General features: G+C 38.4%; 1 protein-coding gene across 1 annotated transcript in view; it reads right to left on the bottom strand.

Annotated features, from left to right (window-relative positions):
• Positions 1 to 485: 485 nt before the first annotated feature.
• The window catches only part of LOC122813858 (zinc finger protein 684-like), a 119,683-nt gene continuing 106,012 nt past the window's right edge, over positions 486 to 14,156 (bottom strand). Inside the window, exon 6 of the mRNA XM_044086397.1 lies at positions 486 to 1,890. Coding sequence (XP_043942332.1) covers positions 833 to 1,890 — 1,058 coding nt within the window. The 3' untranslated portion in view covers positions 486 to 832. The remainder of the gene's footprint in view (positions 1,891 to 14,156) is intronic.

The following is a 14,156-nucleotide window of genomic DNA, read 5'->3' as shown; positions in this document are numbered from 1 at the left end:
TGCTAGATTAAGAAGGGAAGTCATCTTAGATTTATTCTCCTCATGTTTCAAAACCTTCACAACATTTCGGTCTTTTGAGGTTAGCAGATATGTAAACAGTTCCATAATTGCAGATCTATACATGTAATCAGTTTCAAGGAAGCTCATACCTCCTTCGGAATGGGGAATATATAATCTTGGTATACACTGATTTTTATAAATCATTTGATGAGCATGAAGCATCCTTCTTGTTTTCCTCTCTAATCTATCATCTTCTAAAGTATTCCTTACTAAGTTTTATTCACTTTGCTCAAATTTTATTGTTGATCCTTCATCAATTCTCAAATTTTTCTACTCTTTCTCTTACTCAAGTTCTTTTATATCACATTCTTGTCCCAAACTGATGGTTTCTTGGTGCTGCAGTTTTCCTGCTTTAAAGGTTGCTTTTGCATATTTATCAAGACTAAATGACATACTTATATCATCTGAAAAAGTTTTGACAACTTGCAGTTGTGTTTTCAGTTCCCCATCTGATGAGCTATACAGTTTTAAATCAAGGGTGGATGAGAAGTCTTCTTCAGGGAAGATAAGAAGTCTTTTTTTGTTTGGTGGTGTTTCAATATCATTTGTCTTGTTTATAAATTCTTTATAAAACTTTTGTGGGTCAACAATAAATAGCTTATTTTGTACTTTTCCTTAATATTTATCTGCATATATTCTAGGTTTTTCTGCTTGTGATATTTATAGATTATTACTTGTCATAGTGCAAAAAGGATCCTGATCTCTTCTGATACTGCACATTGCTTTTATCATGTCTATCATTCTGAGCATTTTTGTTGATCTGTTCCCTCTCTTATACTCTTCTAACAGTAACACTTCTTGTCTTAATTGCTTTACGTTTTTCTCTATTCGTTACTTCCATGATGGCATTTGATTTTTCTTCATCCTTTCCTTTACTGGCCTGAGTTTTTGTGTGACAGCGCTGATGTCGTTTTAGTGTAGCCTTTACTCGAAAGCACTTACTGCATTCAACGCATTTATACGGTTTCTCTCCGGTGTGAATTTTTTGATGCACCTGAAGGTTAGAGAGACGTGTGAAACATTTACTGCATTCAAGACATTTATATGGGCGTTCACCTGTGTGAATGGTTTGATGTACCTGAAGGTGAGAGGGACGTGCAAAACATTTACTGCATTCAAGACATTTATATGGGCGCTCTCCTGTATGGCTTCTTCCATGCCGTCTTAAATCATTGAGGCGTGAGAAACTCTTACTGCATTCAGGACATTTGTATGGTTTCTCTCCTGTGTGACAGCTCTGATGGCATTTTAGATTTGACTTATTTATAAAGCATTTACTGCATTCAGCACACTGATATGGCTTCACACCTGTGTGAATAGCATAATGGTACTGAAAGCTTTTCAGATATACAAAGCTCTTACTGCATTCAGCACATTTATATGGCTTCACACCTGTGTGAATGGCATAATGCCGTTGAAGACTCTTTGACCTTGTGAAGCCCTTACCACATTCTGTACATCTATACAGCTTCTTCTCAGTGTGTTTTCTCCGACCTGCATCACAGTCAGGGCTCTTGCTGTAGTCACATCCTGAGTGAGGCTGTGGCATATGAGTTACATAAGACTTCTTACAGCGCTTCATGGGCTGTGCACACTGCTGTAAGCTCTCTGTAGGTTGAGGTAACATGGGTGTTCCAACTCCACATTCGGGGGTCTTGCCGTTGTGTACTGACTGAAGCAGTGGTACAGGAGTGAGATCAGTCTTCTTACTACCTTTGCGTTTCACAGGCTGAGCACACTGTTGCAAGTTATCTGCTGGGTAAAGCAACTGGGGTGTCCTGCATGATGGCTGCTGACTGCAACTCACACTGCATTCTGTAGTTCTGGTACCTAAAACACAGTATGTATTAGTATTAACATACAGATATTTTAATCACAACATACACATACTCTGACCATTTAAAATTGTTTTCCTTCTGTAATAATGTGCTGTTCTGCTGTTTATTTCACTACAAATGTCTATACAATTTTGACTCATCATTCATCAAAATTTGTTCATTTTGAATAGCAGTAGTTGTCATGCATACATTCTGATCAGACATCCTAAATAAAATACCAGTACTGCAGACTGTGCAATTATGAAAATAAAGATAACCCTGAAACAGATTACAATTGCTAGCATATATGGACTACAGAAGTCAAGTGCTGATGCATTTCTTGCATGAAATGCAGGAAGGGCAAAATTATAATAGCTGGGGGCTTACATTTACCAGAAAGTGACTGGAATAAATATTGATTCTACATTAAAAAGAAAATTATTTAAGGCATATATCCATAAACAACAATTGCTACAGACTGCAGACAAACCTAACAGGGAACAGAACACACTGGATAATGCTTGTGTTCCTACAAAGATGAGTGTTACTTCACATCACATTTTACCCACTGTTGACATGCACTGATCATAAGGTTTTAAAGGTTAAACTACAGCTAGATAACTCTGCTAAACTGAAATCTACCAATGCGGGGAAGATCAGCAAAAAAGTATATGGAAACTAAACAATCACTATGTAAAACTAATTGGAGTGATACATTCAGTAAAAAGACAGGAGGAGGAGGACTGTGGTAACATTTGAAAAAATGTTAGAATGCAAAAAATTAAAGAAAAATGGCATCAGGACCTATGCATACAAGGTCAGGAGTTCTATTTACATAAGAACAAAGTACGTAATTAAAATGACAGAGAAAAATGTAAGAAACGGAAACAAGGTTGAAAGATGTCTGAGGAAGCAGTCTTTGTAACTGCGAAAGCGCTCACAAATAAATGTTTCAAATTATTTTGGAAGGGTGTTTTATGTGGCCATCTTCTACACTGGTTTGGTTCACTAAAATGTTTGTTCTTGGAAGTATATTTAAATTGAGTACACAAACTAAAGAGACAAATTAAGAAACAGTGCGAGACAAGATCAGGAAAAATTTGAAGAAACGTTATATAATGACATTGAACATAAGAGGAAACTATTTAGAGATATACAAGATGTGGTAGGAGTAAATATACAAAAATCGATAAAGTGTGCATATAGCCTAAAATTTACTCCATGCACTACAAACTGTAGATGATTTACAAACTCTTCTGTAAAACAATTTGGCTCCGCAAATGGGGAGATATTTTGTCCTAGTAAAATTCAGGTAACTTCACATACTGAAATTAAATTAGATTGTGTTGGAAAAGTACTTGGCAAACTGGATGCAAACAAAGCATATGAAGACAATAAATAGCAATACAGACATGAAAACACTTCAGTACAAACTTTTACAGTGCCATTACATCTGCAGTTCACTATGTCATTTAAGTATGGGGACATTCCTCAAGGTTGGAGATGTGCACTTGTTAAATCTGTCTTTAAGAGAAGGAGACCAGGACAAACCCAAAAACATATTGACTCATAACTGCATTTCTTGTCGAGAAAAAATAATGGAGGTTATGCTGATAAATTATTTTCTGAATTTGAAAGGTGAGGACCTGAAACCACATATCAGCATACATATGTTGAAAGAGAATTATAAGTACCTGCAACATGATGTTCTATAATAACAATGAGAGCTATAAATGAAAAACTGTAATGTAATATATGTAATGTTTTTCTTTAGCCTTTTATAGGGTCATTCACAAAAACCCTGATCAATACATTAGAAAAACTAGGTATTAATCTAATCTTAATAGGATGGTTAGACGCATGGCTTAAAAATAGAACAAGGCAATTAATATACAGCTAATTAACAGATGAAAATTTGTGTTACAATCAGAGTGTCCTACAGGGCTCTGCCATAGGCCAACATATGTTTAGGTTGTATATTTCCAATCTATCACTCCAAAACACAAAAAAACTGAAAAAATAAAATAAAAAACAGGAACCACCTTCATAACCGATATCACTGTTTTAATTAGAACACTGAGCGCTTTCATCTTAAACATTCATTAAAGACTTCATCAGGGTAATACTGGGGAAACCAAACTTCAGAAAAAATATATGTTGTTAGACAAACAATGAAAAGCTAAAACAAGGAACAAATTAACAATAATTAATATTATCTAATATCTTCAATATTTGGTGTGTTCCTAAAATACATATGAATGCTAGAGATGCCCCACTGAGACCAATAATTTCGGCAAAATGTTCCAAGACTAAACTCTTAGCAAAGTTCACTGATTTCAGTGCAAAACTGTGTTGGAATCTGAATCATATATTTTAAAAGATTACTGGCATTTATTGGAGATATTTAAAATCTGCAAAGAGGAAGGAGGACAAGGAGACCTGGTGGTGGAATGAAGAAGTACAGGAGAGTATACAGAGAAAGAGGTTGGCGAAGAAGAAGTGGGATTGTCAAAGAGATGAAGAAAGTAGACAAGAGTATAAGGAGATGAGGTGCATGGCAAAGAGAGAGGTGGCGAAGGCTAAGGATAAGGCGTATGGAGAGTTGTATAAAATGTTGGACACTAAGGAGGGAGAAAAGGACCTGTACCGATTAGCTAGACAGAGGGACCGAACTAGTAAAGATGTGCAGCAGGTAAGGGTGATAAAGGATAATGAGGGAAACATACTCACAAGCGAGGAGAGTGTGTTGAGCAGATGGAAAGAGAACTTTGAGGGTTTGATGAATGAAGAGAATGAGAGGGAGAGAAGGCTGGATGATGTGTGGATAGTGAATCATGAAGTGCAGTGGATTAGCAAGGAGGAAGTAAGGATATCTATGAAGAGGATGAAGAACAGAAAGGCTGTTAGTCCAGATGACATCCCTGTGGAAGCATGGAGGTGTTTAGGTGAAATGGCAGTGGAGGTTTTAACTAGATTGTTTAATGAAATCTTGGAAAGTGAGAGGATGCCTGAGGAATGGAGAAAAAGTGTTTTGGTACCAATTTTTAAGAATAAGAGTGATGTGCAGAGCTGTAGTAACTACAGAGGAATTAAACTGATCAGTCACAGCATGAAGTTATAGGAAAGAGTAGTGGAAGCTAGGATAAGAAGGGAGGTGATGATTAGTGAGCAGCAGTATGGTTTCATGCAAGGAAAGAGCACTACAGATGTGATGTTTGCTCTGACAGTGTTGATGGAGAAGTACTGAGAAGGTCAGAAGGAGTTGCATTGTTTCTTTGTGGATTTAGAGAAAGCATATGACAGGGTGTCTAGAGAGGAGTTGTGGTATTGTATGAGGAAGTCGGGAGTGTCAGAGAAGTATGTAAGAGTGGTACAGGATATGTACGAGGGTAGTGTGACTGCGGTGGGAGTGATGGATGCGTTTAAGATGGAGGTGGGATTACATCACGGATCAGCTCTGAGCCCTTTCTTATTTGCAATGGTGATGGACAGCTTGACAGACGAGCTCAGACAGGAGTCCCCGTGGACTATGATGTTTGCAGATGACATTGTGATCTGTAGTGAGAGTAGGGAACAGGTGGAGGAGACCCTGGAGAGGTGGAGATGTGCTCTAGAGAGAAGAGGAATGAAGGTCAGCAGGAATAAGACAGAATATATGTATGTGAATGAGAGGGAGGATAGAGGAATGGTGAGGATGCAGGGAGTAGAGGTGGAAAAGGTGGATGAGTTTAAGTACTTGGGATCAACAGTTCAGAGTAATGGTGAGTGTGGAAGAGAGGTGAAGAAGAGAATACAGGCAGGATGGAGTGGTTGGAGAAGTGTGTCAGGAGTGATTTGTGACAGACGAGTACCAGTAAGAGTGAAAGGGAAGGTCTACAAGAGGGTAGTGAGACCAGCTATGTTATATGGGTTGGAGTCAGTGGCATTGACAAAAAGGCAGGAGTCAGAGCTTGACGTGGCAGAGTTGAAGATGTTAAGATTTGCACTGGGTGTGACGAGGATGGACAGGATTAGGAATAAGTATATTAGAGGGCAAACCAGGTTGGAAGGTTTGGAGACAAAGCCAGAGAGGCAAGATTATGTTGGTTTGGACATATGCTGAGGAGGGATGCAGAGTATATTGGGAAAAAGATACTAAGGATGAAGCTGCCAGGTAACAGGAAAAGAGGAAGGCCTAAGATAAGGTTTATGGATGTGGTGAGAGAGGACATGCAGGTGGTTGGTGTGACAGAGCAAGATGCAGAGGACAGGAAGAAATGGAAACAGTTGATCTGCTGTGGTGACCCTAACGGGAGCAGCCGAAAGAAGAAGAAGAAGATTGGAGATATTTAAAAGTTTGATTTTCAATGAGGACATTATTTTTATAACTGTTGATGTAGTAGACTTATGTTCTGTTATCTCCATGACATCGGACTAGAGTAGTTTAATTTGTTCCTTTCTGAATACACATCTTTAGCTAGTAAGGATGTTCAAGCGGTAACCACTCTTCTTGGCTTAACCCTCTATAATAACTTTATATATTTTGAAGGAGAGAATTATCATCAGATTTCTGGAGTTGCAATGGATGCATTTTGCACCCCCCCTTATGTGAACATTATATTAGCTATGTCAGAAAAAAGGGTGGTCTTTACTCCCTAGTTTATGGTGTTAACACATGATTACTATCACTTCCTCGATAATATATTAATTTTATGGAAAGGTCGTTTGAGTGACTGGAAAATCTTTTTAGACCAGTGGCAGAACTCAACTTCATTCTTAAAGTTCATCTATTCTAGTAACAGTGTTAATATCAATTACTTAGATATTAACTTGGGGAAGAACATGGTTTAGGTTATACCTCAACAATCTATAGGAAGGAGATTAATTCAAATTTGTATCTTCACTATGATAGTTATCACCCTTACTATCAAAAAAGTCCGTAGTCAATGGGCAGATGGTTAGACTGAGGGTGGAAGTGGAAGGACCAGTCCTCACCAATTTTGAAATATGACAGAAATTTATGTAGTGAGGTGAACATGAGCATCAAATCTACTGGTTATCAACATAAGGATGAGTTTGATAGTATTATAAAATTATACTGGGATTTAGTTTTTACAAACAAACTTAAAACATGTCTAGGAGCAGCCCCTATAGTGGCTTACTCAAAGGAAGGAATATTAAAACCTTTCTGGAATTGGCATGGACAAAACCTTTGTTGACCCACAGTAAAATGCAGAAATGTGGATTCTGCAAGATATGTCTGTATATTCACAAGGGTCCACATACTGTAGTCCACAATTTGGAGAGGACTTTAGCCCGTCCAGGGGAAATGCAATTGTAATATCATTTATGTTGTACATTTGGCAAGTTGTGGTTCCTGCAATGCATTCTATGTGGGTAAAACAATCAGGAGATTAAAGGACAGGATAAGAGCACATTACTATGATATAAAGAAAAAGAAAAATACTAATGCCCTTTATAGGAACAGTACTGTCTGTCCTGACTTAAAGAAGTTTTCTTTTGTGTCATAGATGGAGTTATAGTTACACCTTTATGTGGGGATGCAGATACTTTGCTTGAGTTAAAGGAATTTAATTGGCAACTTAAGCTGAATGCCACTGTTGCACCAGGTTTAAATGATGTTGTTTCATTGACTAGTGTTTTAAAAACCAAAGCAGCTTGTGTTTAAACAATTAATGTATTTTAGCAGTGACACTTTTAAACAGTATTAGATACAGTTATTTTACTCATTTTTAAAATTTCACTAAGGGTTTATTAAACAATAAAATGGTGGTTAATGGTATTGCAAAATATCTTAAACATTATTAACTTTTATTCACAAAGGTTTTTAAAACACATGGAGTGGTTATATCATTCAATATTCATGATTTGTTAATTTATTCATTGTTTTAGCCTTTCATTGGTTGTCTAACAATATACATTATTGTGAAGTTTGGTTTCATCTGTATTACTCTGATGAAGTCTTTAATGAATGTTTAAGACAAAAGTGCTCAGTGTTATAATTAAACTGTGTCACGAAGGTGGTTACCGGATTTCATCTTTCCAATCTATCTTTTTCATTTGAGTTGTTCTACAGTCTGTAAACTGACATGAACATGGGAAAACTAATTACATTTCTAACAGAATGGGCATATGTGTGCAGAAAATTTGACTAAAGTAATCATTTGGTCAAAGAAAAATAACATGCTGGTAAATACATCAAAACATAGCATAAAAGATTTGGGAGATATAGTTTGGAGGGTGAATTATGCAATACAGCACACACTGAAACTGTGGATTCATTTTAAGAACCAAGGTATATGGGTAGGTCCAGCTTTAGGTTTTTCTGAATGTTGGTTAATGATAGTTATAAAACTATAGGATGTATAAAAAGACTTATAAAGCTTAGGAAATAAGAAATGATGAAATCATTAGTTTCTGTCTAATGTAATTTAAAAACAGCAAATCAAGCATGACTGAATTGAAGAGTACAGCAGAAATATACCAAAGGGATCCACAGATGTGAAAGTTTACTTTATTATGAAGGATTAAAATATGTGAATTTGTACAGTGTCTCATACAGATATTTACAAGGAGACCTTATTCAAGTATGCTGGGCATTTAAAAACTGCCCCTGGGAAAGCTTAGGTTTATGTAAGAGCAGTAGTGAATCAATCTGTGTATGAAATTAAATAGAAGTGAGAGATGTACTGATCGGTTCTCTGAGGAAGGAGTTGATGTGTGGAATAGATTACCAAATTATATTAAAGCAGGCACTAGTTTAGATATTTAAGAACACCTTAGACACTTACTATGGGGATTACTGTTTTAGTATAATGACAGGCTAGAAGGGCGTTATTGTCTGGGCCTGAAATATGTAAATATATGTAAATAATATGTTTAAGTACCATCTCACAACACTGTAGTATTGTCATGTGACCCCTTTTACCTTACAGCTTCCTTTTCACTCTTCTTCATCTGCTTTCCACCTGATTAACACTCAAGTTCCCATGTTAATCATTTTAACCAAACAGACATATGCTTCAGTTTTGGTCTCTGATGCTTTTTTTTCCCTCCTTATGACTAAGTTATTTTCTACAACACTGTTCTCCCTCCCCAGCTAGCAGCTGTAAGTAACCTCTTTATCTGGCTTTATAACAAATCCTCTCACTGATCATATTCTCCCTCCTCAGTGACTAGCTGTAAGTAACCGCTTTATCTGGCTTTATAACAAATCCTCTCTCTGATCATATTCTCCCTCCTCAGTGACTAGCTGTAAGTAACCTCTTTATCTGGCTTTATAACAAATCCTCTCACTGATCATATTCTCCCTCCTCAGTGACTAGCTGTATCTGGCTTTATAACAAATCCTCTCACTGATCGTATTCTCCCTCCTCAGTGACTAGCTGTAAGTAACCTCTTTCTCTGGCTTTATAACAAATCCTCTCACTGATCATATTCTCCCTCCTCAGTGAGCCCATAAAGCTCTATATACTATAAAGAATTATGATTGGGTCTCTACGATCATAACTTTTACTATAAATTCACAATATGGATGCAAAGATTCGCCTCGCAAGATTTGCTTTTCACTTTCTTGAGGTTAATTTCTTGGCTTCCATGTCTCACATAAATGGATTAAGATCTACAACCCAATCATAATCCTCTATTTTAACTGAATTTTTACAATCTCCTCTCTGAGCTCCTATTCTCATGTCCTTACTACTAGCTGTAAGTAATCTTTTTGCCTTGCCTTTATTACAAATTGTTTCGCTGCTCATATTCTCCATGCCTCTTCCCTAGGTGCACACAGCCTCTTTAATTTTTATAACAAACCCTCTGTAGGGCCACAGTCTCCTACCCAGTCAGCGACTCTGAAAACTAAATGCAAGTGAAAACAGACATGGTACATGACATTCAGATGTTGTGTAAACAGAGTAGAGAGTAGCAATTATGAAATCACATGAGACAGTTTGTTCTATGGAATATAAAAATGGCTGTTGGGCCCAAAAAACAAAAAAGGTCACTGTGACTTGACTGACATGCACTGCAGTTCCAAGCCTAAAGCACAGCAAATTGAAATGGAGAGAAAAACACAGAAGATGGACTTCCAAGGTCAACCAAGCTGCGAGACATGGAAGCGGTCCTAGGATCTTTGGGTAGTGGAGTTGAAACAGGATTCTTTTCCAGCAAGGGCACAGCTGTTGCTGTTCCTTTCCTCCCATGTTTAGATGTATGACAGAGCAGGTTAGCAGCATACAGAAATATACTGCATACTCAGTTGTTGCACAATTAGGTGTACCTGGAAGTAGGTGCAATGTGGATTTAATTCCACGGATGCATCAGGAGTGCAACACATTGTCATTACCACTAAAGGCAAGGCTGCACAGCAAGGGGATGGATGCATAAAGCCCTGTCCTGACTGTCACAAAGGAGCTTTTGCAGCACATTGTAAGTTGTTTATTGTTATTTTCTATGTTATGTATTACAGATAGAAGCAGTGGTGGGCATGTAGAAATGGCAGAGGCTAGGTGTCTCCCCCACCCAGGAGTGGGACAGGCATTAGTGGCACCATATCATTTGAGTGTGACACTTAGCCAGGTAATTTTTATCATTGCTGAATATGCTGAGTTGTGCACACCAGCACCTTGCCTGATGATGGTTCATGTCTGTGCTTAAGAGGTGCTGGAATTCACCTCAGCAGTGATTTCAGAGTTATTCTCAGAGTTCATGTGTCAGGCTTCAAGGAGGTAGTCAGCATCAGCTATTAAAAAAGCTGAAAACTTTTTTGAGGGAGACTAGCTTTATGTATAATGTGTGTATGTGCCAGTATATACTCTAGACATAGACAGCCTTGTGCAAAATCACCACACTAGAAATGGACATACAGGTGTGAAGTGTCAGATGTGGGAAACTTGAGGAGTACCAGGATGCGCGCACACACACACACACACACACACACACACACACACACACACACACACACACACACACACACACACACACACACACAAAAAAAAAAACAGTTATGATCCCGTGTGCTGCTAGAATATTTCTGCTACTTTATCTGCTTACCTGATAAACCCTTGGTTTTTACTGGCAAGATTGTACTGAGTGCAACCTAGCCATATGTTAATAGGACAATGTACAATATAAGGTGGGAGACTTTTGGAGGAGGTAGGTAACCTCACACAGAGGTGAACTATATGCTACATCAGATAGGGGATTTACTGGAATGAGAGAGAACAGGATGTGGATTGTTGATGTGGGACTAGATAACACCTGCCAGAAAGATATTGTCAGACGTTTTCTTACTCTTCGGTAATGCCTTACAGCACTATTCCCTAATCAAGGTCTTCTTCTGTTCTTGCAGTTTTAAAATGCATTTAAGTTGGACCTCAGAACTTCTGCTGCTGTGAAATCTTTCTTAAAGGTTCATAGGTGTGTACTAGGCTAATGGCCCTGGAGCCTTTACAAGCCTAGCCCATAGGATTACCCTAGCATCGTGCCACCCAACCTTAGTTCCCAGTGCCTCTGCCAAGTAGAGCCACTGGAGTGATCTGTGGGTTGAATTTCCCATCCACTCATCAAGATTTCTCTTGAAGAGGGCCAGTGAGGTGCTCTGCCTGACATGTATGGGAAGTCTATTCCAAAGCACAGGCAGTCTCTGGGTTATGAACCTGTCCCTCCAGCATGTTCTGTTGATTGTGGTAATGCGGTTGAGGTCTCTGGAGCATGTGGTTCGGACGGATTGGGATTTCTTTAGATGCAGCATTTCTAACAGAGCTAGGTCAGACATGGCTTTAGATGGCCTCTAAGTAGGTGATATGAGACAGAGAATAGTTGGGAGTTTTTTGAGTCTGTCCATACAGGACAAATATTTTAGGCCTAGGATCCTCTTTGTGAGGTACTTTGGTGGCCTCTCCAGTTGTTGCAGGTGTTTAGTGAGGTGCATGCCAAATGGGCCATTGTACTCTATGATTGGCCTAATGAGGGAATAGTAGAGGTACACAATGACCTCTTTCTTCCTGGATGCAAAACCCTTAGTAATGAGATGTGCCACATAGAAGGATGTTCTGACCACAGTGGCAATGTGGTGGTCAAAAGAGATGTTGCTGTCAACCTGTGTTCCCAGATCTCTTATAACGCCTTCTGTGTTCAATGGACTACCATCAATGTGGTAATTCATGGGAACCGGGTTTTTCCCAAAGGGGATGATGACACATTTTTTGGCATTGAGCTTAAAGCCATGGTTCTGACAGCAGTCGTTGGTCTCAGTGAGGCCCTTCTGTAGGATGTCAACATCACTTGGGGAGTTAATAATAGCTTGTTACATTTCTTCTTATATTAGTATGTCAGAACATTACTATAAAAAAAAGAGTTTTGTTTCTTTACCAGCCATCACATTTAGCTAGGCTGAGTATATACAGTACAATACCCCAATCCACTAACAGCCTCTTTTAAAAGGTAAAAAAAGACTTTTGCAAGATATGATATAAATAACCAATGTCTACATATACTTTATTATGTCACATGTCAGATATTTCCATAGCTCATAAAAATCTGGTCTTACATCTTATAGGTCTAAAAGTACACCACAGATTATATCACCTGGCCTCTCTGCCCATTAGCTCTGTACTTCCTCTCTATAGTAAACATCCAACCTGTGCATATCACACCCCTCTCACCCCTACTGCAGTACCCGCATCAGAGAATTAGTCCTGTCACTAACCACAAATCTTTGAGAACTTCAGTTACACATTACATTTCCAGCTTTTGCTTCAGCTACCTTTAACTCTATACCTTGTGCCCATACCTTCGACACCAGCTACACAACCCTGCTATACAACAATTCAGTTTTGATGTCATGCTTCACTAATGATGCAACAATTTCTGCAGCTACCGTACTGTCTGTTTGATCAGTTCATTTATCATCTCCAGCCCAAAATCACAGAAATCTTTCTCCACAGCCTCCACTGCTTCCTCCACAAATTGTTACTAAGCTACCCGAACGCACCTACCATTTGCTTTGTTCATTCCCTTTTACATTACTTCAGATGAACTGTGCCATAAAGACTTGCCACATCCGAATACTTAAAAATTCAAGACGCTATAATGTCTGGGATACCACAATTGCAACCTTGTTCACTTAACCTTCACTTTTACTTCACTAAACTTCAGACTCCTGTCTTGCTGCTGCTACATTAACAAGGATATTGCCTTAAAGGCTGAGTTAATCTAAGGTACTGGAGGACTGTGTAAATCAAGTGATTGATGTGCAGCTAATTCTTTCATTTTTGGAGTTTTCGTAGTAAGGGGTTTTATTACCTGGAAAAAATCATCTTAGACTTTTTTTTTTTAACATCTTTGCTGTCTTGATAATAAATTTGTTGTCCGGTCATGGATGTGATCCAAAATAACCTGGCAAGGTCCTCCTTAATAGGCAAAAATTTTACAAGCATCTTAAGACTGTAGCATATATCACACTTCTTAAAGGTCATAAAACCAACATTTCCTTTCTACTAGTTCCAAATCTGACATGAGCTTAAAGCAACACAAATCTTTGTTACGATCCTCCTCTCTAGGCCACCAAGGCAAATGCAGATCCTCAGAAGAGATATTGCTTTACCATCTTTTTTCACTCTGTAAGGCCTATCAAAAGAAAATGACAGGGTGACATTGATTCCCTGCCTTCTGCATCCCTATTGGGAATGACTCTATTCATGAAGCTCTCCTATAATGGGAAATGTGGTAGCTACTTAACATCCTAGAGACAAAAGAACATCATGATCATACAATATTCGGGTCTATATTAAATCAGTGAACATTTAAAAAAGCAAACGCTGATTTATCGACCCCCACACCCCCTGATGTAGAGGGCTGTGCCCCCCCACTTAAATATACCAACTCCGAGATTGCACTACAGTGAATAAAATATCAAAATAATGAAGGCGGACAAGCGATTTCTTTCCCAGGGAAAGAATTCACTTATATGCCTTTTCAGTATTTTGCTGTTTCATACTTTCAAGTTCCATCAAGACGCATTCGAAAGAATGCGTCTTCGATCATATAATAGGGAACCCGATATTCTATGTCCTGCCAAGTTCTCTCAGGATGTCATGAAGACTGCATGATGCCATCGAGACTCTATCACCTATTCCTAAAAGGACAAACCAGATGTATGACTCCCCAACATATTGCAATCATAGCTCTGGGTAAGAACTCTCAAGTCCCTAATGCTGTTTCTGTAACGCCTTGTTTCAGTCATGGGGATTAGAGCACTTTGTCTTCATTTAAAACATC

Source organism: Protopterus annectens, chromosome 10.part0, assembly GCF_019279795.1.
Source record: "Protopterus annectens isolate FY-2018-M chromosome 10.part0, PAN1.0, whole genome shotgun sequence".
In the NCBI taxonomy this organism is placed as follows: domain Eukaryota; kingdom Metazoa; phylum Chordata; order Ceratodontiformes; family Protopteridae; genus Protopterus; species Protopterus annectens.
Note: the sequence above shows the minus strand (reverse complement) of the source record. Positions and strands in the feature narration are given on the sequence as shown.